The sequence below is a fragment of the Rosa chinensis genome, chromosome 5 (assembly GCF_002994745.2).
Source record: "Rosa chinensis cultivar Old Blush chromosome 5, RchiOBHm-V2, whole genome shotgun sequence".
Classification (NCBI taxonomy): domain Eukaryota; kingdom Viridiplantae; phylum Streptophyta; class Magnoliopsida; order Rosales; family Rosaceae; genus Rosa; species Rosa chinensis.
In genome coordinates this window covers 61,090,686-61,117,249 of record NC_037092.1, presented here as the reverse complement: position 1 = coordinate 61,117,249, position 26,564 = coordinate 61,090,686, and the positions used below count along the sequence as shown (strand labels likewise).

General features: G+C 36.8%; 1 protein-coding gene, 1 long non-coding RNA gene and 1 pseudogene across 2 annotated transcripts; 2 read left to right on the top strand and 1 right to left on the bottom strand.

Moving 5' to 3' along the window:
• Positions 1 to 1,400, top strand: LOC112201776. Its single transcript, XR_002936900.2, has 4 exons — positions 1 to 301; positions 496 to 601; positions 965 to 1,024; positions 1,189 to 1,400. It is a non-coding gene; the product is annotated as an uncharacterized LOC112201776 (long non-coding RNA).
• Positions 1,401 to 2,892: 1,492 nt separating this feature from the next.
• Positions 2,893 to 5,302, top strand: LOC112201774 (amino acid transporter AVT1I). Its single transcript, XM_024342693.2, has 4 exons — positions 2,893 to 3,101; positions 3,201 to 3,283; positions 4,071 to 4,684; positions 4,787 to 5,302. The coding sequence occupies exons 2-4, from the start codon at positions 3,202 to 3,204 to the stop codon at positions 5,300 to 5,302; spliced, it is 1,212 nt and encodes a 403-aa protein (XP_024198461.2). The 5' UTR covers positions 2,893 to 3,101; position 3,201.
• A 17,234-nt stretch (positions 5,303 to 22,536) lies between these two features.
• LOC112163785 lies at positions 22,537 to 25,099 on the bottom strand (annotated as a pseudogene).
• Between the last annotated feature and the right edge of the window lie 1,465 nt (positions 25,100 to 26,564).

The window sequence follows — 26,564 nt, the reverse complement described above, 5'->3', positions numbered from 1 at the left end:
TTCAGGCAAGGGTAAAGTAAATTAACCTCTACTGCTAGTTGACAATGAAATGGAAGGGAAAATATTTAAGTTTAAAATTTTGGTAGCTATTCTTTTATGCCACTTGAAATTGATTGGTTTTAATTCAGTTTTTTATATTTGTGATTGAATCCTAGGCGGAAGTGAATACAAAGATTAAGAAGGCTTACTGCCCTCCAGAAAAGGTCGAAGGCAATCCTTGTTTGGAATACGTACAGTACCTCATTTTCCCTTGGTTTCATGAGTTCACCGTAGAGTGCAGTGAAAAGAACGGTGGAGATATGTAAGTCACAGACTCTAAATAATTCTATGCCGGTTGAAGTTCACCTACCTAGTTCGATTTTCCTCACATTCTACTGAGAGTGCCAATTTTTTAAACTTGGTGTTGTTGTCTTGAGCTATCTTCCATAGTGGACTTTTCCTGTAACATTGGTAACAATTGTTCTGTTTGTGCCACATTCTATTCCTCCAATACAGCACTTTCAAAGAGTTTGAAGAATTGAGTGCTGCTTATGCAAAAGGTGAGGTCCATCCTGGAGACCTCAAACCATCTTTGGCAAAAGCATTGAATAGAATACTGGAGGTAGGTTCATATTTTTATGTCATGTGCGTTCAATTTTTCTTTTTCCTGAATTCAGGTTCCGATGGCAATTATTGTTGGTATTCCTTCCCCATATTGTCAAGAAATTATTGGAGTTTATTCAAAGCTGTATGTCTGATATATGATCCTTCTCGCTACCCCAAAAAAGTTTAAAAGTTTATTCCCTCATTTGTAGGATCAAGATCTTTTGCTGTTATCATATATTGTTGACCCGTTGTTTTGTCTATGTATTCACTTGCTAAGGAACTGTGCAATTTGCACATGTGCCTTCTTGTTCATTTTTGCTGGGATTAACTTTGTTTCTTTGTTTGTTTTTTATTGTTTTTTTTGTTTTTGTTTTTACAGCCCGTACGATCCCATTTCAAGAATGACAAAGCTGCCAAACAGCTATTACAAAGTGTAAAGGTACATTTGGTTTTACCTTTGGATAAAATATTATGTGCTTAGTACATAATTCAAAAATATTATGTGCTTAGTACAGAATTCAAAATTATAAAATCTGATGTTGCCTCGATATCAGTGTATTGATTGGAGGAAAAACTAAACCTTGTTTTTATTTGGTTTTGTAGAATTATAGAGTCACCAGATGATGATAGTAATGGAGCTAGGACTTCTCGCCTTTGCCCCTACTCCTGCAATTGTGGGGTGAAAAGACCTGTTTCTTGGGAAAAGGGGGCCCCTGCGTGCTCATCTTGAAGCTTTTTTTTATTCAGTACGTGTTTATCGGCATTATAGGGAAATATACTTTCAGAGAAAAGAATATCAATATCTTGTGTTGTAAATATTATAAATATGTGGCTATCCACGTTAATTCTCATCTTTTATGTCCTTAAGATATAAACTCAACACCTATATAAAGAAGTTCGTGAGAATGAATAATACATACTTTTACCTCCATATTCTGTTTCTTTCTTCTATCTCTCTTATTTTCTAGTTTATAACACGTTATCAACACATTTTTGCTCTTATTTCTTTTTCTTCTTAAACTCTGTGATGATCCTCAAGCCTATAGTGCAACATAGCCTATGACCAAGGCTAATGATCTATGAGTTTTTCTCTCTTTCTCAACGAATTGCTTCATATATAACATAGATATCTTATATTATATCGTTTAAGGAGTGCAGGCCTGGTAGGTAGGGCACCATGCAAGAGACGCTAAATGAACACCTTGAATTTTTGAGGCACAGTAACCTTCCAGACTTTGCTCTAGTATTGCCGCAACTGACCTCCAACAATAACAGATGACGTTGAAGCGCTTTCTTTTCCTCCATCTTCAGTGAGTTGCAATAAACATGATATCCACTCTTTACATTAAACACCCCTTTTGTATCATAATGCCACACCACTCTTTACTGACTTCCTCATCCGTAAAGAGTTCATTTAATACCTCAATAACTCACTCCTTATTCTCTTCATCAATACAGTGGCGTAGCTAGAAATTAATCTCAAGTGGGGCAGCCGGAAATTTTACAAAACCATTTGAAACTTAAAATATATCAAATTTTAATAAAAAAATAATAAATTAGAATAAATTTACGAAAATATCAATTATTTTAAAAAAAAAAGTTATATATTTTTTAATCAAATTTATAGTTTTCTTTATGATGGTAACATATTTTATCTTTTATTTTTAAAATTATAAGAAATAATAGTGTTAATGTTGAAAATGCAAGAAATTAAAAATAAAACTTAGTCTAATGGTGGCAAAAAGCCTCGAATCTGAAACCTGCAGCTACACAAGTAACTAAAAACAAGAAGCCACAACTACACCAACCTACACCAACTTGGCATCTAGTTAGTGTAGGAAACTCTATACTACTTATTATGGAAAAATCTCAGTGGGGCACAGGACCCACCGGGCCCCAACATGGCTCCATCCATGATCAATAACATCTGCCACTATCTAATCCACTGTTTCCTCCATTATGGGTGAGAAGGGTTTGAAAGAGCTATGGATGGGCACCCACGGAACATTCCACAAAGAGACATTTCTTCCATCACCAATTTGGTACCGAAAACCCTTTTGTAACACCTCTCTACCAGCTATAATGCTACGCCAAGTATCAGATGCACCTTTTTTCAACTCCACCTCCATTAAAAAATAATTAGGATAATACTTGGCTTTTAGCAAGCGAACACTTAAGGAATCCGGCCTTTGTAAAAAAGATAGCAACAATCTTTGAACAACAATATATAATGAAAGATAGTAATATTGACACTATAAATTTAGTGAAACTTCATCGGCTCACCAATATCAGGTAGTTAAGAAAAGGTTTTACTAGTTGTGAAGTCATTGCCTTTGTGCGTTGATCTACACCCCAACCATCAATTCAGGAGAAGTAAGCATAAAAATTTCTGAATTTGCTTCAACAAATCCAAAACTGAATCCATTGTTGATCTAACCCAACGCTGTCTCTGAATCCATAAGAAGCCAGACGTCCTCATCATCATCATCATCATCCCCGCAACTGAAAAAATCATAGTATATCATTTTCATTATTATATTTTCTTTATATCATTTTCATTATTATATTTTCTTTGTCCACAATATTTTAATTATTTTATTTTTTAATTTCACCAGAATGAACAGTGAAAGTACAACTCCTTCGACGGGCCAATCCAGCCTTTGGAAAGCTACATTTAATACAACTAGTGTGTTTTTAGGTAAGTAGTGATCCAGTTTAGTTGTTTTATTTTACTGTAAACTCCATTGAACTTGAATGAGGTAAAGTTTCGCATTATACTATTTTCCCTTTGAGTTCTGCTTTTTGTGTCTGCCAATATAATTATGCTGGCATGGCTGGATAATTTTGAAGCTTTTGATAGAGATTTGTTCGAGTCATGCTAACTGTTAAAACCTTGATCAACCTATAGCTAATTTAGTTTATTGTAGTTGATGGACTAAGAATGAGTAGTGAATTAATTACTCCAGCAAAATGGAAAATGATATAACATAGAACTCACCTTTCTGTACTTGTGATATTGGGAATTAAACCTCGTCCATCAATCCAACTTTATGATGCATAAAAGTTAAGCTTCAGAGATTGTCATAAAAAAAATAAAAAATAAAAGAAAGAAAGAAAGATAGGCTTTAGAGATACATGCATAGAAAGTGAAATTGTTCATAAAAACGGAAAAACCTACAGTGCCCCAATCAAGTATTACTGGATCGTGACCTACATAATGATTAGATTGAAAACAATATTGCCAGTCAAACAATGTTAATACAAAAACCTATTCTTTTCTATATAACCATATGTGCATTAATGTGTGTGTATTTCTGTGAGATTGCCCTAGCTGTTTTATGTCTTATGTACCAATCTGTTTTGTTACACAAATGTGACTTCGTTCGAGGAACTTAATTTTTTTTTTTTTAAGAATAATTAAAATTTATTTGATCTAATAAAACTAGATGAAATCTATCGTTGCTAATCAACTTGTTATTTTTCAGGGATAGGCATTATTACTCTACCGTACGCACTCTCCAGAGGAGGGTGGGTATCGCTCCTTCTTTGCATTGTCATCGCCATGATGACATGCTATACTGGCATGCTACTAAAAGCATGCATGGATGCTAACCCATCATTAACCACGTACCTCGATATTGTCGAACGAGCGTTTGGCAATAAATGGAGGATTATAGCTTCCATGTTTTTAAACACAGAACTATACTTAGTCGCTCTCAGCTTGATGATAGTCGAAAGTGAAAATTTACACAAATTATTCCCCACGTTTTCCATTAAGCATGGCGGCGGGGCAACAATAATTAGCGGTAGAAAAACTTTCGTCTTAATTACCGCTTGCATTACTTTACCGACAATGCTGCTCACGGATTTGAGCATATTGTCGTACGTGTCAGTCATGGGAGTTCTTTCTTCTCTCCTTATCGTGGGATCACTCATATCCATCGGAATATCAAAAGTTGGCTTCCACGCACAAGGGCATCAGCTGTGGAACATGAGTGGAATCCCAACCGCTATGAGTTTCTACATTTTCTGCTTCGCGGGCCACCCGGTTCTACCTTCCATTTATGTGTCTATGAGACATCGACAACAGTTCATTAAGGTAATCTCGCTAGGCATGCACTTGAACTCTAATATTATGTCTTTCATAATAATTTGTTGTTTAATTTCATGGCAATTAATTTGGTATATGCATATATTGTAGGTGTTGATGATTAGCTTTCTTCTCACCACCACGACTTGCTTGGTTATAGCTGTGATTGGATATCTTATGTATGGAGGAGGAGTGCAATCTCAGATAACTCTCAACCTCCCCACCTCAGAAGCAGGTGCGAAAGTCGCTATTTATACATTACTATTAATACCGATTACCCGCTTTGCATTGTTAGTTACCCCTGTAGCTTCGTCTATTGAGGGTCACCTCCCTCAGAAGTACCAAAATAGGAGTTTAATTCAGAGAGCTGTTAGGCTAGTAATTTTGGCTAGCAGTACCTTATTGGCTTATTTCTTTCCCTATTTTGAGACCCTAGTGGGCATACTAGGATCCATTTTTATTGTATTAGCATCTTTTTTACTGCCTTGTGCATGCTACATCAAGCTTACTCATAGCTTTAGAACATGGAGCTGCAAGTTAGTAGCCACTTTAGCTATAATGGTGTTTGGTGTTCTTGCCGGAGTTCTAGGCACATATACAACCATTGTTGATCTTGTAAACCATTAAGTAAACAAATGTAATTTAAATTTAAGGGAGATGATGATATGCATCACAATCTAGTGTTCTACCACGTCTTTATTTTTTATTTATTTTTTGTGAATATAAATTAAGTGGTCTTAATCAATGGCTAAAGTACCTTGTGTTGCAAGAAATATTGATGATGGTTGGTAGTTAGGGTTTGCGTCCATGAGTTCAGTTAAGTAAATCGAGATAATCACAGTCCATCCTGCAAACCTGATAAAAGAAGCACCATCAAAAGGGGTGGGCCTAAACCGACCAGGATCTCGAAAACCTACCAAATTGGGTCAGAAAACGAACCGCATGCAACAAACACAGAAAATGACATTCATCGAACCAGATTGGATCTTTCTGGTTCGGAACCGGTTTTACACTTCATATTGAGGGAACTGCACCGAATTGACCAAATTATAACACAATTACTTTTTTTATTTTTTATTAATGTGCTATCACTTTGCTAGTGTGTGAGGTTTTGTTTACTGTGTAGCTTACTACACACAATTTTGAATCACCTAATATAAATCCAATAACCGTAGCTAATAGCCTCTCTCTCTATCTCTCTTTCTAACAACAGCTTTCTCATTCTCTCGTTCTCCCACACCCTCTCATTCCCATTCTCTCAATTCTCTCATTCTTTCTCACAAAAATCATCCATAAACAAAATATTTAGTCACTATTTTTGTTCGTGATCTAACGGACATCATTAAACGAATCGGGTTTTCATCAAAATCTATTGGTAAGTTCCTATTTTGAATATAAACTAGGCTATAGATCTGGGTTTTGATTGGATGGTTTTGGGTTTGCTTTCTAAGGATTTGGATTTGAGGATTGAGGATCGATTGATTATATTTATTTGCAAAGAAAAGACGATCAACAAAAAGGAGTATTTATGAGTATTTATCTTCACATCAAAATCTATCTGTTAAATTTGTTATAGGACATTTGCAAAGAAAACAGGCTTTGCAAAAAGGAAATATTTATGAGGATTGGTTATCCATCTAATGCTTGAGTGATGATATTTTTTTTTCTCTTTTGTATGACATGAAAACTTGAAGTTTATAATTTACAAACTACCACAGGTGGTCAAGTTGGTAAGAGCCTTGAGGTGTGGACCTCTCACACCCGGGTTTAAATCCCGCCGACGCTGATTTGAGTTAAATCTTAATATATTCTTGGTAGCCGGAGGGGAAGAACTTTTCTAACATGACCCTACGGCACAGATTAGTCTCTGATACAATAGAGGCTTGGGTTTGTTTTGGAAGCAGCAATACACTTTTGTATGTTAATTTGTACCAAGATCAGTGGTTTTCACAGGTCTTGGTCATCTGCGGGAGCCAAATGATTAGAAGTTGGATATTAGAACTCTGTCGTCCAAACTTTGATATATTTTTGTTGGTATATTTGTTTTACTGAATTGTGACACTTTTGATTCCTTTGATCTGTAATATATAAGTTAGTTTGTTGTTGTCAGTTCACCCAATTTTTTTTCATCAGTATTAATTAATAATTACTGAAGAATTGGTGTTGATCTTTTGTTGAAGTCTAAAATATGTTGCTAAATTGAAATTGGGCCTTAAATATGTTACTAAGTTTGAAATTGGGCCTGGATATTAGACAATTGATTAAAAGAATTTTGTTAAAAAAAAAAAAATTTTAAGCCCATTAAAAAAACCCGAAATTGAATTAGGCCGAACCACTATTTCGTCCCACTGAACATGTGGGTCCATCTCAGAAATAATTAAGTTGTGGTTTGAGATTTGGCCCAACCAAATTGGGTGGTATAGAAATATTTTGGGTTCAACACCAATCTGACCGAACCACGCCCACCCCTACCATCAATCCACCCAAGCAAGAAAACATTGATGCCAATTGAAAGTGAAGGAAAACATGGACCAATGGCGCCAATTGAAAGTGAAGGAAAACATGGAACCAATGGCGCCCCCCCAAAAAAAAACTTTTACCACATATGGTCTGATCCTTTTTCTTTTTTTAATAGGGTTTGGAACTAGTCCACGCCCGCTTTCATTTATTATACTAATAGTAGAATTTGCAACGGGAGGAACACATAACTAGAACCCCGTGCTACATCAGGACTCCTTATTGTTTTTTTTCTTTTCCCGGATTTATGATTTTTTATTTTAGATTTGAAATTAAATCGTATCATGGAGAAGTAGAATATATAGCTTAGTGGTTGTAATTAATGGATCCTTTTTTAATGAAATCTCTGGTCTCTATCTTTCAGAACTTTGAAGTTCCATTAATTTCTTTCCCTTCCTAAAAGGAATTGAAAAGGACGCGGTTAGGTTTACATGGACTTGTCAAATTAAATTCCACTCTCCAGGTGTTAACCAAAAAAAAAATATATATATTCCACTCTCTAGGTATAAATTTTACTAGTACCAACCCATTTCTGGAAACTTCTGCTATCTGCCTGAGGTGGTTATCCACATGAGGCTGGGTGCTATTGGTTTGTGCCTCTCCACATGTGGAGCATATTTGGCCTCCCCTTTCCCATTATCGTTCAATTCATCGTTAAGTTACTGCCAGTGATCTGCTATCTGCCTGAGGTGGTTATCCACATGAGGCTGGGTGCTATTGGTTTGTGCCTCTCCACATGTGGAGCATATTTGGCCTCCCCTTTCCCATTATCGTTCAATTCATCGTTAAGTTACTGCCAGTGATGAAAACAAAAAGGAGGGACCAACGTAAAGGTAGAAATAGATTGATTTGTGTGTGTGTTGGGGGGGGGGGTGGTTTACCATCAATGGCAAAACAAAGTGATCAACAATGAACAGTGGAAAATTTCATATTTTATGAGTTTATTTTATTATAATAATATTTTAATTTAATAATATATATTAAAATAAAATTGAACAACAGATATGTTTAATTAAGTTACTTGATTATTTACCGTTGGATTGCAACAGTTATATCATATGAGCTACTGGATTTTTTTTCAAATGCATGCAGCATTGCATGGCTTTTAATTAAGTTGCTTGATTATCTACCGTTGGATTGCAACGGTTATATCATATGGGCCTTTGGATTAGTTTTCAAATGCAAGCAGCATTGCATGGCTTAATTGCAACCATGATTATTAAAGCTTAATTGCAATGCTTCAGCAACCATGATTATTAAAGTTTAATTGCTGTTGGTTTTCTGTGGGTTCCACAAGAGCCAAAGAGCCCCCTCTATGGCTATTTTCAGCCCTCTCCACCCTCTTTTGAACCTTGACCCATTTATAGCTCTTTGGACTTTTTGTTGTTGGAGTCCATAATTTAGAAAAAATGACTAGAGATCTCATTTTGGCCCTCCTATTGAAAATGACCTAAGTGTCATAAAAGTTTCACGCCAAGCCAGTATGGTGACCAAGAACAAGAACAAGAACCAACAGAACTCACCAAAAATGAACTTACTATATGTATATATTTCCAATAGAGCCTTGCCTCCCATCCAATGGGCCTTGTCCCTTTCCTTGTCCATTTATCATGTGTTCCAAGTGAACACTTATAAGGACAATTGGCTTAAACCATTTATTAGATGTGGGAGTCTATCCCACATGCTCCAACAATGTAATTCAGCCATCAATTTCTATTAGTGTAAGTGCACGTTGGTGCACTAAATACTCTCTCGTCTTTTAAACTTTAGGTGTTGGATTGTGTAGGAATGATGAGGCACCTTGCCAACAAAGTGAAGCAGATCCAAGCACTTTTTTTCTTCTAGCAGAAAATCCGGGTCCCCCAAGGGACCAAGAAAGGAGTGAGAATTTTGAAATAGACTGGGTTGAACTTTCATTTGATAAATATTTCAAAATATATGAATTTAAATAAACTAAATTTTGGAGTTTTTTGAATCAACAGTGTCTGGACACTTAGAGGATTTTTAAAATTATACTTGAACTCATAACGCTATCAATATGATATCTGAACTCATTATTTCTTATCAACGTCGTATCTCCTTTCATTTTCTATCACGGAGTCGTTAAAATAAAGCACATGTCACGCATGTGACTTGATTTTCAAGGACAAAATTGTCTTATTATACTTTTTTTATTAAAAAAAAATGAAGAATCTCTTGTGATTTGTTCCGCGAACACTTTAATCCAACTTTAGACAAATCTAAAGAACAAAGCGTTGATTTACACTTTCTTTGGATTTGTGCCCAACTTTAGATTTGTCTCACCAACAAGACAAATCTTTAGAACAAGTATATATTTTACCAGCAAGCATTTATTTGTTGGGAATTTGTTCCTTCCCATTCTTCAGATTTTTCTTCAAATTTGATTCAAGACCAGGGTTTTTTTTATAGAATAAAGCGGAACTATATTCACATGAGATACGATTACAAGAAATAAGTACGGGAGGGTCAAAATGACAATCCTACCGAGGTAAACTATGCAAGTCTGGAAACAAAAGCGCGTTCACTACTAATTAGCTGCGCTGCCTGTAACTTTCACGAAAGAACATACTTATAACTAGAAAATGGAAGAAGTGGAAAAAGGTCTTCACTTCTCCTCAACCTAAACTAAAGGTGGCCTCGTTAAAACCTTGTTCGTATAAAACCCAATGGGAAAAATTCCGAACTGAGTAAAGAGTACCACCTATTATAACAATTGGGACCTAAACCAACTCAGCAACAAGCCAACAATCATGAATAAAGGCCGAGGTGAACTACGATCGGCCCATTTCTTCTGTCAAACCCAAATTGAAAGTTTTGGATAGTTGTACTGTGCCAACTGGTTGTAGCCAATAGCAGTTCCTACTCCAGCAAAACAGGGTGGTTTCTTCTTGTGAGTAACCTCCTCAAAACTTCCTGCAACCGTTCGCATCTCCTGTCGGCGAAACTGGACTGCCACCAGTATCGAAACACGAAGTTGATAGATGACTGGTTGTCTTGGATTGTGAAATTCTTCTATGTTTATTTGTTCATCTCTGTCAACCATGATGAATAGAGTAGAGCAAAATGGAACTCAATCGAGTAACTGGACAATTTGGAACAACACACTGTTCAGAAACTGAACACTATCTCCCAGTGGCCGGGAGAGAAAAATAACCATTTAAACGGGGTTGAACCCCATCCAAACGAAAATCACCTGCAAAAATCCGTCATCAGAGATCACAACTAATAAAAACGCAATGATATTTGAATGTAAGAGAGGAAAATATCAAAGTTGTGAAGTAGTAAATCTCATTCAAAGACGTCGTCATAGATCGTCATGATACTCCTCAAAGATTGGTTTTTGGATTACAGATCTACAATCCCGTAGATTTTGAAGTGATTCGTCCGAGAAACAGCTTGGTCGATTCGAGTACGGCGGTTAATGGTGTGCAAATACTGGATCAATGTCCAGAAAGTATAGCGCCAAAGAACAGAGTTCTTCTGTTTAAGATCACTGCGAAGGATCAAGGCAGACTGGCAGGGTATGACGAAACAAGAAGGACTCAATGGCGATCTCATCATCAATGGTGCAATGACGGAACTCGAACATGAAAAAATTAGTGAGGATCTGAATTTCTTTGAGATCAAGAGCACCGTGGGAGATGAGAGTGGAGGGTTGGGTGACGTCGAGATTTGAGAGATTCAAGACCAGGGTTGGAAAAAAAAAAATTGAACCTTTAACTTTTTCTCTTTCTGGGTGACCTTTTCTTCAAAACCCATTTCTTCACTCCATCTCCCTTCAAATTTTTTGCTTCCACAGAGTGTGTCCAAGTCCAAATTAAGCCTTAAAAATTCTAAATAAATTCAAAAGGTGAAGAACCTAGATTATGGGTGAAAAATTCAATAACTCAAATCACACTACCACCAAACCCATATCCATAATCAATATTCAATCCCCATAACCCCCACCAAATAAGTAACCCAACATTCCAATTAAATTCCCTCGATTTCAATTTCCGAATTCTGCAGACCTTTTAATCATGAACGAAGAGCCCATAAATCATGAAGAACCCAGAAACCAGAAAGCATGGACCTTTTAATCGTTACTTAATCGCTCTCTATCATTAACTCATACAAACCCAGAAACCATAAACGAAGAGCCCTTCACAGTTTCCCCTAATTCTCACACACCCTTCTCTCTACTACTCCTTCCTACTCTCTACTTCTTTCTCTCGATCGCCCAGTTATGTCGAGCACCGACTCTAAGCATAGAGAAGAAGAGGAACCCCTCATGTTAATTCTTTGATTCTGAAAGCTACAGAGGACAACGACTACAATTTGTAGGTGGTGGATGGTTAGAAGTGGGAAGGAAGACTGTGAAACCTCATTTCTTTAGTTTAGGAGGAAGATGTCAAGAGGGGGAGAGTGTAGAGGAAGAAAACAAGAGGTGGAGAAGGTAAAAAAATAAAGGGTTATTATCATAAATGGTACCTGAACTATACCTCAATTTTATTGATGGTACCTGAACTTCAATTTTGATCACAACCAGTACCCGAACTTTTCAATTTCATTTTAAATGGTACCTAGAGCCACCTCCGGTCACTATTCCGACTAAAAACGGCACGGGAGGTGATCATAGTGATGATTTTGATGATTTCAAGGGTTGTGATCATATATAGTGATGATTTTTTAGTAAAGACTTGCCTTGAACTTGTTTTTTTATTTTTTATTTTTTTAAATTTGAGTTTTTTTGGCCGGAATAGTGACCGAAGGTGGCCTTAGGTACCATTTAAAATGAAATCGAAAAGTTCGGGTACTGGTTGTGATCAAAATTGAAGTTCAGGTACCATCGATAAAATAGAGGAAAAGCTCAGGTACCATTTGTGATAATAACCAAAAAAAAAAAAGATAAATCGGTTATTTATTAAAAATAGGTCAAATGTCATATACATGGAAATTAGTCTTTTTACCTTCATTTTGTGTCTCACGTGCGTCACATGTGGTAGAGTTAACGACTCCGTTAAAAATAAATAAATAAACAGAGGTACGACGTTGATCAGAAAAAATGAGTCTAGGTATCATGCTGATAACATTATAAGTTCGAGTGTCATTTTAAAAGTCATCTAAGTGTCCAGATACTGGTGCCAAAAACCCTTATATTTTTGTACAATCTAATATCAACTCATTAGAACAAGTAGATTTAATTGCCACATATTAAAAATTGATAAAGTTAAATATACAAAATAATAAATCAAGTTGAAGTCAAAGGGAGGTGGAACTTTTTAGCTTAATTTGCTGGTGGATTTGGAAAAACAGAAATGAAGTGGAGCGTGAGAAAGATGAGGTGTCACCTCAAGTAATTGTTGTGAGGTGCATTGAATGGCAGGGGGAGTTCATTAAGGCACAAGAGGCTAGGAAAAGAAGGGGCGGATATCATGGTATAGGAACGATGCAGCAATTTGAGAATGTGGCTAATGAACGTACAGATTGGGTAGAATGGGGTGGATGGTTTGAATGGAAGGGTGAATGCTGATCAGGTTGGGATTGGCGGTTTGTACAGCTGCAGTGAGTATTTGTTGGCTGATCAAAATGCATGGGATCCAAGTGATGGGCAGGTCTCATGCTCAAATGTTATAGATGAAGGCAAGGTGGGTTTGGGAGCTGTGATACTTGATGGCGCAGGAAGGTTGAAAGGGCATTGGCTATTCCGGTTAATGGTAAGATTAAGCTGGCTGCAACTGAGGCGTTAGCGCTTTGAAATGGATTGTGCTACTGCAAGCAGTTGGGTATTAAACAGGGTAAGAATTGCAGGGGATGCTCTGAATATCATTCAAGCTTTAAATTGGAGTGGATTGGATCTTTGTGACATTGGAGGATTACTAGATGGAGTTCAATCTCTGATAAAAGAGTTTGAGATAGTTTCATGGAAACATTTACGTAAGAGACATAATGGAATTGCTCATAGAGACATAGACAGGCTAGAGAACCTTGCATATGGTGCAAGTTATGTATTTAGACTTGTAAATAGACCGAATTTAGAGCGCATCAACCTAAATCTAAATCTGTTTACTAATAAAAAAATTCAACCCGAACCCGCTCAGTTAATTTAGCGGATCATTGATAGCTCGATCTAAATCCGTGTCTGATCCGTTTATAATTTTAAATATTTTTAAATTTTAAATAGGAATATTAAATTTATATCATGATACCTCATAAAAAAAATTAAGAAAATATTAAAACAACATGAAACGTATCACCAAAAGTAGAATTACATTATCAAAATATTCCCTACACCCAATAAATTAAGAGAGAGACATTAGGAGATGTGTATGAGATTATTGTGCTTGTACAACCTTCTTAGCTTTTTGGTAAACTAAACAAAGCCTTTATCAATAATGCTTCTTGGGTGATGGACTGATGGACACTGTTTATGAAGACCGCCCTTAGGTTTTTGCAAAAATCTGTATTAGAAATTCTTAATATTTTATATTTTATATTTTATATTTTTCAAAAAATAATAATGTATTAATAAAAAATAATATTTTATTATTATAAAAAGGGATCGGATCAACCTAAATCCGTATTTGATCTGTTAAATAAACGGGTTTAAAGGATTCAGATCATTAACGGATCAACGGATCAAAATTTTCAATCCAAACCCGTCGAATAGCCACGGATCTAGAGTGAGTACGGATCAAAATCTGGCCTATTTACAGGTCAATATGTATTGTTAAGAAGTATGACCTCCATGGCTCCAGGCTCTACAAGATTATTGTGGATGGTAAGTAACTTTGTTTATGGGATATTTCCCAATGGTTGTATTGCTTTCTAGTTAATAAAATTCAGATTTCAAATAAAAAAGGGAAAATAAAAAAGATATATATGCATCAACGGAAACTAATAAGTGTTTATTTGTAAACATTTATTTGAAAATAAAGCCCACAAAGCCCGGTCCAAAAAAGCCTGCAAGGCCCTACCCAAAAAAACCCGCAAGACCCTCTTTCTATGGATGGGTTTGAATCCTTCGATTTACAATAAAGCCCGGCCCAACCCGACCCGTTATTATTTAAAAATGTAGTAAGGGCCAGCCCAAGCCCTCTAAGAATGGCCCAGCCCGGCCCGTTAATTAGGCCTACTTTTACTTATGACATGAGGAAACTGCATGGGCTAAGATATATAAGGATGTCAGATTTTGGATAAAAAAACCTATACAATTGTCTTCTCACAAAAAAAAAAATACACATACACACAATTAGAGAAATCCAAAAAAAAAGTGTACAACCAGTTACCAAATTGGGAGCACAATAGTTTCTTTTGTTTTGCCACTGCAGGCTTGGAGTCCTCTACTTCCTGATCGATCGGAAACCATAACTCTCTCTTTCTGATCCTTTTGGCTATTGTTCTGAAACATTGCAATTCTTTGATCCTGTCAACAGAGGAATCTATCCTTGGGCTATAGTAAAGCCTCTATTTATGTACATACCCCTGCTTCAGCTCCTTTAACCCAAAAAAAAAATAAAAAAAATTACATAGTAGCACATAAACAAATATGTAAATACAGAAAACTAACTTTCAAAAAGATTTATACAAATAAGGACATGAGCCCAGGCCCAAAATCCAAACAATGTAAGCCTGACTGCCAATTTTAATGGAAAATGACCAAAATGCTCGAGTTTCATTACAATTTACAGGCATTGCCACTGACTTAATATCCACTCAAACTCATTAATTGGGTTGTTGTTCGTTCTGATTTGGGGTTTAGGGTACAGTTTTCCATCGCTGGCCAACTCAAACGTGCTTTTCTTTAGCTCGGCCGGGTTCAAGCCCAGGTGATGGTCCAAGACAACGAGCCGGAGGAGTGGCTCCTGAACTGGTTCTGGAGGGAGGTCATCAGGGTCGGCGTGTTCCGGGAGTGCAAGAAGAGGAGGTTTTTCGAGGATAACCAGGATAAGAAGAAGAGAGTGGGCGCCATTTCCAAGAAAAAGAAAAAGAGAAAGCCTAGGCAGGCTACTAGAAGGAACAAGAGCAACTCCCAAAGGTTTGATCCTTCTAGCTCTTTGTGCTCTTAATTGTTCCTCTCTATTTTTTGGGTCTGTTTGAATGAATCAGTAACTGATAGGTGATAGGTTCATAATTTCATATATTTTTATACCCTTAAATGTAGGATTCTTGTCACGCCCCTGATTTTACACACATGAAAATCGATATATATAATCCCATAATTATACATGCGTGAACGTTCAGTCATCAATACAAATACCTGAAATCTTTTTCCCCTTAACTTACACACATATTGATGCCCTGAACCCTCAAAGTTAATATACACTCGCTCCATAGAGTTATATATTACACAAGCTTACGAATTAAATTGTCAACAACAAGATAAAACGTAAATGCTCCTCAGAGCTCACTACAACGGAAGTCCAAATAACGGTAAAGTCACAAAATTTGCTTCCTACCGTTTAGCTGCAAGTATGCAACCCCAAACTTCAGCCCCGATTCTCCTGACCTGCAGGATTAACCCCTACACCGTTTGAATGGTGCACCGGGTTGCCACACAACAAACCCGGTAAGCTTTTGCAAGCCCGTATGAGTAACTCAAACCACACACAACTCACACCAATCACGAGATAAACTCACACGTTTAAATGAATAAACAAACGCGTTTCAATCAAGAAACAAAGCACGAGATAAACTCACTCAAATCACGTTTAAATCAATAAACAAAGCACGAGATAAACTCACTCAAATCACGAGATAAACTCACACGTTTAAATGAATAAACAAACGCGTTTCAATCAAGAAACAAAGCACGAGATAAACTCACTCAAATCACGAGATAAACTCACACGTTTAAATGAATAAACAAACGCGTTTCAATCAAGAAACAAAGCACGAGATAAACTCACTCAAATCACGAGATAAACTCACACGTTTAAATGAATAAACAAACGCGTTTCAATCAAGAAACAAAGCACGAGATAAACTCACTCAAATCACGAGATAAACTCACACGTTTAAATGAATAAACAAACGCGTTTCAATCAAGAAACAAAGCACGAGATAAACTCACTCAAATCACGAGATAAACTCACACGTTTAAATGAATAAACAAACGCGTTTCAATCAAGAAACAAAGCACGAGATAAACTCACTCAAATCACGAGATAAACTCACACGTTTAAATGAATAAACAAACGCGTTTCAATCAAGAAACAAAGCACGAGATAAACTCACTCAAATCACGAGATAAACTCACACGTTTAAATGAATAAACAAACGCGTTTCAATCAAGAAACAAAGCACGAGATAAACTCACTCAAATCACGAGATAAACTCACACGTTTAAATGAATAAACAAACGCGTTTCAATCAAGAAACAAAGCACGAGATAAACTCACTCAAATCACGAGATAAACTCACACGTTTAAATGAATAAACAAACGCGTTTCAATCAAGAAACAAAGCACGAGATAAACTCACTCAAATCACGAGATAAACTCACACGTTTAAATGAATAAACAAACGCGTTTCAATCAAGAAACAAAGCACGAGATAAACTCACTCAAATCACGAGATAAACTCACACGTTTAAATGAATAAACAAACGCGTTTCAATCAAGAAACAAAGCACGAGATAAACTCACTCAAATCACGAGATAAACTCACACGTTTAAATGAATAAACAAACGCGGCGGACAGACTAGAGCTCTAACTGATCGTATTCACTAACCCGGCCAAAGGCGTGAAGTCCCGATTTTCCCACCCACGATCCTCAACTCGTAAGTCTTTGGACCCGCGGTATAAATACCAAAACATTAAAGGAGTCACAGTGGACCCAAAATGTTACACGAATCTAAAATGAAAGATTCCCCGTAATTGATCCCTATCAATTACTCCCGGTAAAAACCCATATTTGAATAAACCACCCGCGAACTAAAATGTTCCTCAAATACACAAGTCTCAACGCTTTTCAAAACAAATCGAAATCAACATTTCCACAATCATTTGTTTTCCAAAAGCCACAACCCAAAACAATAAAAAGCATCATTTCATGCATATTGTTTCAAAATCCACAAACCACCAAAACACATATATTTCATGTAAATATATATATATACGTAGTCATCCGCTCAGGAATGCCTACTAATACCAACTATAGTTTGTAGTTAACTAAATAACTCTCAAAACGATAAAGGTAAGCCCGTTCGTGATATGAACTTCGTGAGATTACTCACCTCGAAACTCCCGCTGCGTCTTCAATTCAGGACAAGGCAGCCAATCCACAAAATAGCCGTCCAAGGAGTACTACGTCACGTACCTAAGGAATTACAGCTCTCATTCAGTCAACGAATCACAAGGGGTTCGAAACCCTAAATCGAACCAAAGTTCCCAAGGTGACGCCAAATGAGGCGAAACCGCATCCGAGGCCTCCCAAAGTCCCCGGAATATGTCCACGATCGATGTGACCAAACCACAAGTCGATCGGACGCTCGAATCCTCAAGGATCGAATAAATCGATCGGTATGAAACGGCAAAAATCATAACAATTCCATACGAACTCCAAAATTTGCATATTATATATCGAAACGCTCGTATCAACGAGTAGAACATATATAATACCAAAACCAATTCCTTAAGTGGCCGGAACACCGCCGGAACGCCACCACAGACGGTGGTGCACCGCCGCCGGCCAAAAACTCATTATTTCACAAAACTCCCAACATCAAAAAGCTTCATCTAAGCATGCTTGTGAACTCTCATAACTAGCTCGAAGTCAGAAAACAAGCCTAAGGGATCGAAAACTACCTCACAAGCCGTGAACAGTGATCCAATCCGAGTTGATCGAAGTTTCACGTGAATCGATCCAAACAACCACCAAGGATCGATCAACGAGGCCGCTCTGAGCTCAACCAAGGAATCGTTGAAGCCATGAAGTCACCGGAGATGTGTTTTCCGGCCGGGTCCGAAAACACCAACCTGAACCGCCTTCTACCGCCGCTACCACCGAGAATCGGCGCTAGAGAACACCACAGGGACCACCAGACGGCGGAGACGATCCTGTCTGGAAAATTTCGTCGCCGGAGATGGTCGGAGCTCGCCGGAAACGTCGGGTCGGATCGACCGGGTCCGGGTCGGGTCAGTCGGATTATTTCGATTCTGAAGGTAGCAGCCGAGAGAGAAGAGAGAGAGAAAGTAACTTCCGAAAATGGAAGAAATGAAAATAGTAAGTTTCCAACTTGGGAAACTTCTATTTATACTAAAATGGAAATTCCTTCCAATGGCCATAACTTTCTCATACGAACTCCGATTCTCGCTTTCCACATATCCACGAACTCGTATCGACGCGCTCTACAACTTTCGTGAAGGAAGTTTTCGGAGAATCCCAACGAATAAAAAGTCAACCTTGAGCCCCCCCCTAAAGTCACACTTTTCAAATAGAATTTCGTCCGAAATACTTCCGCTCCATCCATGAGCCACGAAACCGTCCAACAACCATAAATTAGATTCCGGAAATTCCTCGGAAAATAAATACGAATTTCCGGGGCATCACAATTCTAGGCTTAGTTCTTGTCATTTTTGAGTCATTTACTTTGTCTTTGAAGTTATAGTCATTTTCCTCATTCACCTTTCCTCGTTTCCATTGAAGTTATAGTCACATTACTTTCCTTGACAATCACACAATTTCTGATCCTATGAATATTACTGGTCTTTCAATCCAAACATTGACACCCACATCGAAAAGATCAATCAAGAGGCACAAACAAATCAAATAAACAGTATGATCATACTCACAATACTTGGTTTCACACCATATAAACAAATTGAGAGTGTAATACCTTCAATGTTTCGGCGCAGACCAGCCTTGATTTCTTCACGGCTTCTTCCTCCCTTCCAAAGAAGAAAACAGACCTATATAATTGGCATGAATAATAGGAGATCTGTCCAATATAAACAAATTCAGAATGTTAGAACAAATTGAGAATGTTAGAACACAGACCCACTATACTTGATTTCTGTCCAACTTAATTTACTATTACTTTATTCAAATCAGCCAATTATCTTACACATGAATCTAGAAAATGTATACTTTGATATTTAATTGGCATTGTAAACCTTTAAGGAGGTTTCTTTCAATTGTCAAAGTGAGACCAGGGATAGCTCCATCTCTGCAATCATAAATAGAGAAGTTACAAAACCAAATTCCACACATGAACAATTGAATCAGATGAGCTTCAATTAATGAAAGAAAGAAATAACAAAAACTCTCACCTACCCAGATAAGTGCATCAACTAACCCAAATTGGTACATAAATTGATAACTATAACATTTTTACATCATAAATGGAATCGAAAGACTAAAACTTTATTACATTTTTCACCCAAAAAAAAAACTGAAGCAATTACAGCAACCTATCCTTTCCTAGGTTTATCCATCTGAACATTTTCACACTAACTCAAGAAACCAAAGCAATTACAGCATTCTATTATTCATCCCATGATTAGATTCATACCTTGAAGCTGTCGCAGTCAATTACCTAAATTTGAAACTATAGAACAAATAAAGTATATAGAACATAAAAATTAATATCATTTCAAAACTAATAACAGTAAATCATCCAATTGAAAGAACAATAGTAGTGAAAGTATAGTTAGCTTATCTAAACCTCCATCCTAAATCCATTAAACACCTCAGAGTTTCTAGAAAAAAATATATATATATATATATATATATTATGTACTATTACTGATACTCAAGTACATCATTCAAATAATTAAGCTTGTCTTCAAGTAATGGAAACAACTTCATTCCTATTAGTGGTCAGAACCCGCATATTGGATGTCCAATATTTTTTGCCTTTGATCACTTTTATGCTAATCGTTTATGTCTTTTTTCTCAGTCTCTCCCCCCAAGTCTTTACTAATGCAAGAAAAACTGAATAACAATGGATGAATATAGCAGTTCTGTACTTAAGGTTCAAATTTCAGAAGGAAAGAGTTTTGGATGTATTTGAGTATTAGTAATAGTACATAGGGCACTATTACTGTATTACATATTTGAATACAAATAGACAGAGGCTCACCTTCTCAACAGAAATGACTTCCAAAGCAATTGAACTGTAATAGTAGTGAAAGACTTTCATTAGAGATCAAACCTGTTTTACTTGTTTTTGGCACAACTCTGTTTTCAGATTACAACCAAGATCCAAACTTCAACCTGTTTTCAGATTACTCTGTTTTCAGGTAATAATGCGAATTTCTCTCTTTTCAATTGTTCTGAAATTACCCAAAAATCAAAACTCACCTTCAACCTCCTCAAATCAATCACTCAAACCCCAAACTGCAGTAGGAACAATACCCCTACAAAACCCAAACCCAGGTAAATTGATTCCTACTTAGATTCGAATCGAGTAACAACTTCTTCCCGTCTCCCTCTTCTTCTTCTTCTTCCTCCTCCTCCTCTTCTTCTGTTTCAACAAAATCGGAAAGCAAAAACAGGTTTTGTTAAGTGTAATCAAACAGGAACCCAACATAGACTGAAAATCGAACCTAAAACCACCTTGGCAGTCTGCAAGAACCGATGTCGGTGTGGAGATATTAGTGAAAATAGATACTTCCAAAAAGAAGAAGAACCCATAATTATAGCCGAACTTCTCAAGCAACACTGTCATTCATCAAAATATCAAGGGCAAAACCATCACTCCAACTTGTGTACAGTGATGAACAGGAAATGGGGCAACTAATCTTTAGTATATAGAGTAATACTAGATAATACTTCTCGCATGATGCTGCGGGTTTGTGTCCTTTTATTGTTCTTAAATTTGTTCGTAACAGAATCATTGTTAGCAGTTGATTAAAGTTAACTGCAATGCTATCATTTTACATATTACAAAAGCTGGTGTTTTAACCACACTTACATATTTCAAACAAAATATTAACCGATATTGTTTAAATAGACATTTTAACTGCAATATTTCCACAAAATAAAATGTTCTAACCACAATAGTATATTTACATATTTCAGTAGACATCAACACCAATGAAGGTCCATAGATCACGCAACAGAAAAAATGATCAATTATTGCAAAAGAAATTGCGCTTGATGAATCATCTTATAATTGTAGGCAACTCTCCATGACCAATTACTACTGCAAGTTTTAGGATTAATCACAGAAACTTAACTAAGTGAAGTATTTCAGCAGGCAGTGACACCGAAATCTCTTCAGCTTTAACAATTTCAAAGGGTAAAAAATGAGCAGATCTGTCATCAGACATAACAAAATATCATATTAAACTCTTCAATTATACAAAATAAACAATAGCAGATCTTAACCAATTGTCCATCATGTTTTTTCAAATACAATAAAAAACCACTACAAAAACATTATATCAATCCCCTCATATTTAAACCTCATATGCAGAAAATTTTTGATGCTGCGCTGGTCTCTTGGTAAACTGTGAAAAGTCTGTTATACTTCATCCACAAATCTGATAGTTCAGCCTACAGCTTTTCATATTTAGACAGAGATGGACCTCCTAACTTTTGTTGAACTAACCTGCCATATTGAAACTGATCACCTATCCAGGTTTAAGATTGAGCCACAATGTTTCAAGCCCTGCTTGTCCCTTCCCCCTCTCCTAGGTCAATCAGAATCCCTAAAAAAAATCTTTCAAATACTTCCCGCACGCAACGTGATAATAAGAATGCCCTATATATTCTATTAGTAAAGCTTTAACGTCGGTCTCAAAATGGAAGTTTTTTGCCTCTCTGCTTTAAGATAGCGCATAAGGTTTTTTAGGGCCACTATGTTAACATTTCTCTAAGCTTATCATGTAGCTCATACGTCGTATTATCATAGATAACCATGATAATATATTCTATCTTGGAATGAGATATTAGGAAGAAAACCCAAAACTATGAATGAAATCAAAAGCTAACATCTCATATGCAACATGTACTGAAGTGACTCAGAATTGATATGCTATTAGGTTCGAGTATATTGCATATTTCAAGTAACTATATACACGTAACAACTCGTATGTGCCTTTAGTATAAGTTATAAGAAAAATTGGAAAAGATAACAGCATTATCTTCACATAGCAAAAGTAGGTAGAAAGTTATTACCCTAGGTGACTTTGCCATATCACTGGAAGAGAGTGCTAACTTTAGAGTGAATACATAAGAAACATTATATAATCATATCCTTATTGTTGATAGAACTAAGATCAAGAACAAATCTAGCCCACTTCATCTAAGCGACTTAACCATACTCATCACTCGAAGAGTGTGCTAACTTTAGAGTGAATATATAAGGAACATATTGCATACCCTTGATCAATTATCACATCAAAGCATTGAACTGTCGGAGTATGAGATCCAGGTGCTCTAATGCCTCCCTTTTGTCGACATTTTTCCTGCAAATATGTATGAATATATAGCAAAAGGTTCAAAAATAAATAATTATCCAAAGTAAAAAGAGCTAGAGGCAAGAGTTATGAACCACTCTACCTCAAAAGAAGGGCAATTGCATCAAAGAATCCCTGAAGTAGAGTTGCTAAAATGAGTTCATTTTCATTGTCACCTCCAGTCACAAAGAAGTGAAGTTCCTGCACAAACTTATATATAACAACGTTGCACTCGAACATGATTACCGCCGCTGCATAAGATACAATAGTAAATTATGAAGACTGCAAATTTGATGTTATAACATGACTTTCTGTAGCATATCGAAAAGAAAAAGAAAAATCACTGGAGTGGCACTGTATGTACTTCAATAATACCAGTTTGTTACATATCTTCTATCCTTCCATTTGTCTTTAGAGTCATAGTAAACATAGATTTTTCAAATGCGAGCTTTGCAACATTTGTTGGCCAATCATCAAAGTAATACTGGATGTCCTTTCAAAGTCTCTAAGAAAAATGTTCTTCACAAATGGGCTTGAATCCAAAATGAAATAAAAATCTGATCAAAATAGTACGTGTAAAGATCACTCCAAAGTAATCTTATACGCAGTTAGCCTAATGGATCCATTCAATACAAAACATAAGTTCTATTCAAATGGTATCGAGCTTCTATATATTCATCAATGCAATCCAAATTCATACACGAATGCAAGGTCTAAAGATTCTTAGGCGATCCTTATTAGCATTGACAACAGCACTGTATCGTTGGATCTTAAATTTTGATTAAACATTGCTCACGATTGTAAGGTGCCAAATTGATTCAAAATCAGCATAAAAGATATGAACTATCAAGCTTGTAAAATACATAAAAGATATCAAACTGGGGAAGCACAAAAGAAATATAAAATTCAAACTGGATCGTTTGTTTTGCTCCTAATCAAAGATATAAAATACATTGTTGAACTTCGAGTTTGACATTTCAATGCTCAAACCAAGCGAACTCATAATCTCAATGAATGATTATCAATTACCTATTTCCTATGGTGGCGCAACCCAGAAAAATAGGCGGCTCATCTTTTCGAGTCCTCCATCGCCAAACTAACCCAGGAGAAATACGATGAATACAAAAAAATTTCGGCTATGTTACTCATATAGCTTCAATGTCAGTCAATCCCCATCCTCAATTTGGCCTTAGCAAGCACCTTCCTTTTCATGTGAGGCTCCTCTTCATCTAAAATACCAAATCATCAATTGAATGTCATAATTAATTAAAGCATGTAGATACAGAAAATTGAAGGGGCTAAATGAGTGAAGAAGACCTGAATATGTTTTAATGGCTCGCCGGAGTATGACTGGGAAGGTGAGGTAGCGCTGGGACTGCATGCAAAGTCTACAACACCCTTTTTCCAATTAAAACCTAAAAAACCCTGAAAGCAAAAGGCATTTAACACCCCAAAAGTTCCAAACTTTCCTACCCATTCGGACCATTTCACTTCAAAACCTCATCAAACCCAGAAGCCAAATTTTTTTTTTTAAAAAAAATCCAAACTTGAAGACCGGGATTACCTTTTGATGATTTGAAAACCATACCAGAATACCATTCTCGACCAGCAGAATTCCTTGGCAAGATCAATTAAGCGCATGCAAGAACGAATCATACCAGAGCAGTGAGCGGACTCAGAGGCAAGAGAAAGGAAAAATTCAGGCGTAAGCTGATGATCAGCTTTTATATTTACCAGAGAGCTTCCCGTCTCCTCCTCCTCCTCCTTCTTCTTCTTCTTGTTTCTCTTCTCTAACGAAACCGACCAAGACCCAAAACGAATTAAAGAAAAAAGATTGAAGCGGCAGAAGAGACAAAAGCATCACAGCAGAACAGTATAAAACCCCATGTTTATCCATTTTGAGGGCAAATCCGGAAAGGAAAAAAAGAGTTGTATCACTGTTCAATAAATCCCATTTTACTTTTGTATATTTATAATGTCAATATGTGGTCTCGGTGGATCAAGAAGAGGTGGGGAAATGAGATAAGAAAGAAGGCCCCGTGTATGTTTCTAATTGCTCAAACCCAATTAAAAATGTAGGTGGTGTTTGTTTCACAGGATTGTCATTTCCCAGCTTAATTTCTATAAGAGTCCTGGACTCCTCTAGCCAAGCTTATGCTATTGTAATACCTGGCTCATGTTTGGTGTTGAAAGGACTATCATTGCCCACCTCTCTTCAATTTTGAGCCTTTCCAGCCTCTCAATCTGGTAATTGTCCCAGAGAAACGTGTGAACCTTCTCAAGTTTCGCCTTCTTCGAAATCTTGAATGTGTGTCTCTGGAAGTTGAGAAAGCCTCTCTGACTCCATTGAAACCCCTCCCCAAGATCTCAATCATCTCGAAAATGGTCTGAATCTGAGTTTCATCTTCGTCTCCGCTGCCCACATTCTGAGACCCATCGATTGATCGGCAGAATGGTATTTGTCTCGGCCGGCGTTGAGCGTTGAGGTTTTGAATCCATCGATTGATTGATTGTTGGGTGTTCTTCTATTGAGCGATCTGCCCAATGTCTAATCCAAACTAAAATTGGAGAGAGAGAGAGAGAGAGAGAGAGAGAGAGAGAGAGAGAGAGAGAGAGAGAGAGAGAGAGAGAGAGAGAGAGAGAGGATGATTTTGGGTGTGATGAACAGTGAAGAGTAGAACATGGCTTCCACAATCCCATGGTTTTTGATGGGTTTGTGGTAGAAAGTGTCGGGGGTGTTTTTGGGACTGTGGAGTCTCATTAAAAAGAGTCATCCTTGCTGCCAAACATGGGATAACTGGGATTAGACTAGATAAGGATGTCCAATCTCATCCAATCCCATGTAACAAACATCACCGTAAGGTTTAATTGCTGCACGGGACTACGGCTAAAGCAAGCAATCATGCATAATTGATTAATCAAATGATTAATTAACACAATTGTATCTTCTCCTCCCTTTCTATTTTTTCTTTCCTCCTCTCTTTCCTCAATCTTGAATATTTCCATATATATTATCAAGAGACTAGTCGTGTTTCGCTCTCTAGCTTGCATTAACCATGGTTTGACCGGGTTGACAATTTGTCCTTATGTTGGAAACTTCAATTAGCTTCATTTTCGTGTCATTTTTTCTTGATTTTCGTAACTCCGTTTATTTACTACAAAATAAATAAAAATAGATTAATTACATATTAATTAACTTGACTATTAGCTTAATTCTAGTATTTAGAATGCAATTACATGCATAAAAATGCGTGTAATCATGTTTTGTAGGTTAAATTGGAGAAAAGAAGGATTTGGAGCTTAAAGTCAAACGCATGATTGAAAGCGTGCTTGCTATCCTGAGCTTCCAGAATTGCCTCTGCGGAGCGTCAGCTTTGAGGATTAAACTGTACTTTCTCATAAGGAATTAGCAGGCGAGCCATATACCATTGGAAAGATACGGATGTTAACTTCCTGAGAAATTTTACGGAAGTGGATTCACATTCTTGTGGAGCAAGTTATGATGATTTAAATGAACCTAGTTCGGTAAGGCGGATTCTGAAGGATTTTGCATATCTTTTCGGAATCAAACTTGTGAAGCCCAAGTCTGTTGTTCTTAGCACTCGAATGGAACAAGATTGAATGTGTTTGAAATATTTGGAGTAATTTCTTTCATTGACTATAATAACCTTGTGTTTCTTTGGAGAGAAGAAATCTATTCCAATTTGGACTAGAAGACTTGTGAAGCCCAAGTCAAGTAGGAATTAAAAAGAGACATATGAGGCAGAAACCGAGGACGTCTAGAGACACAAGAGGCAGCCTAGAGAGCAGATTGGGACGCAATAAGAGCAAGAGGAGTCACCTCCATCTTTATTCCTCATTCACTATGTTTTTCTTATTTATTTTATCGTTTCTTTTTGCTAAATTCCTAAGCTAGGGCTGAGATGAAGCCCCTAGTATGACTATTCTATTTGTTTAGTTGGAT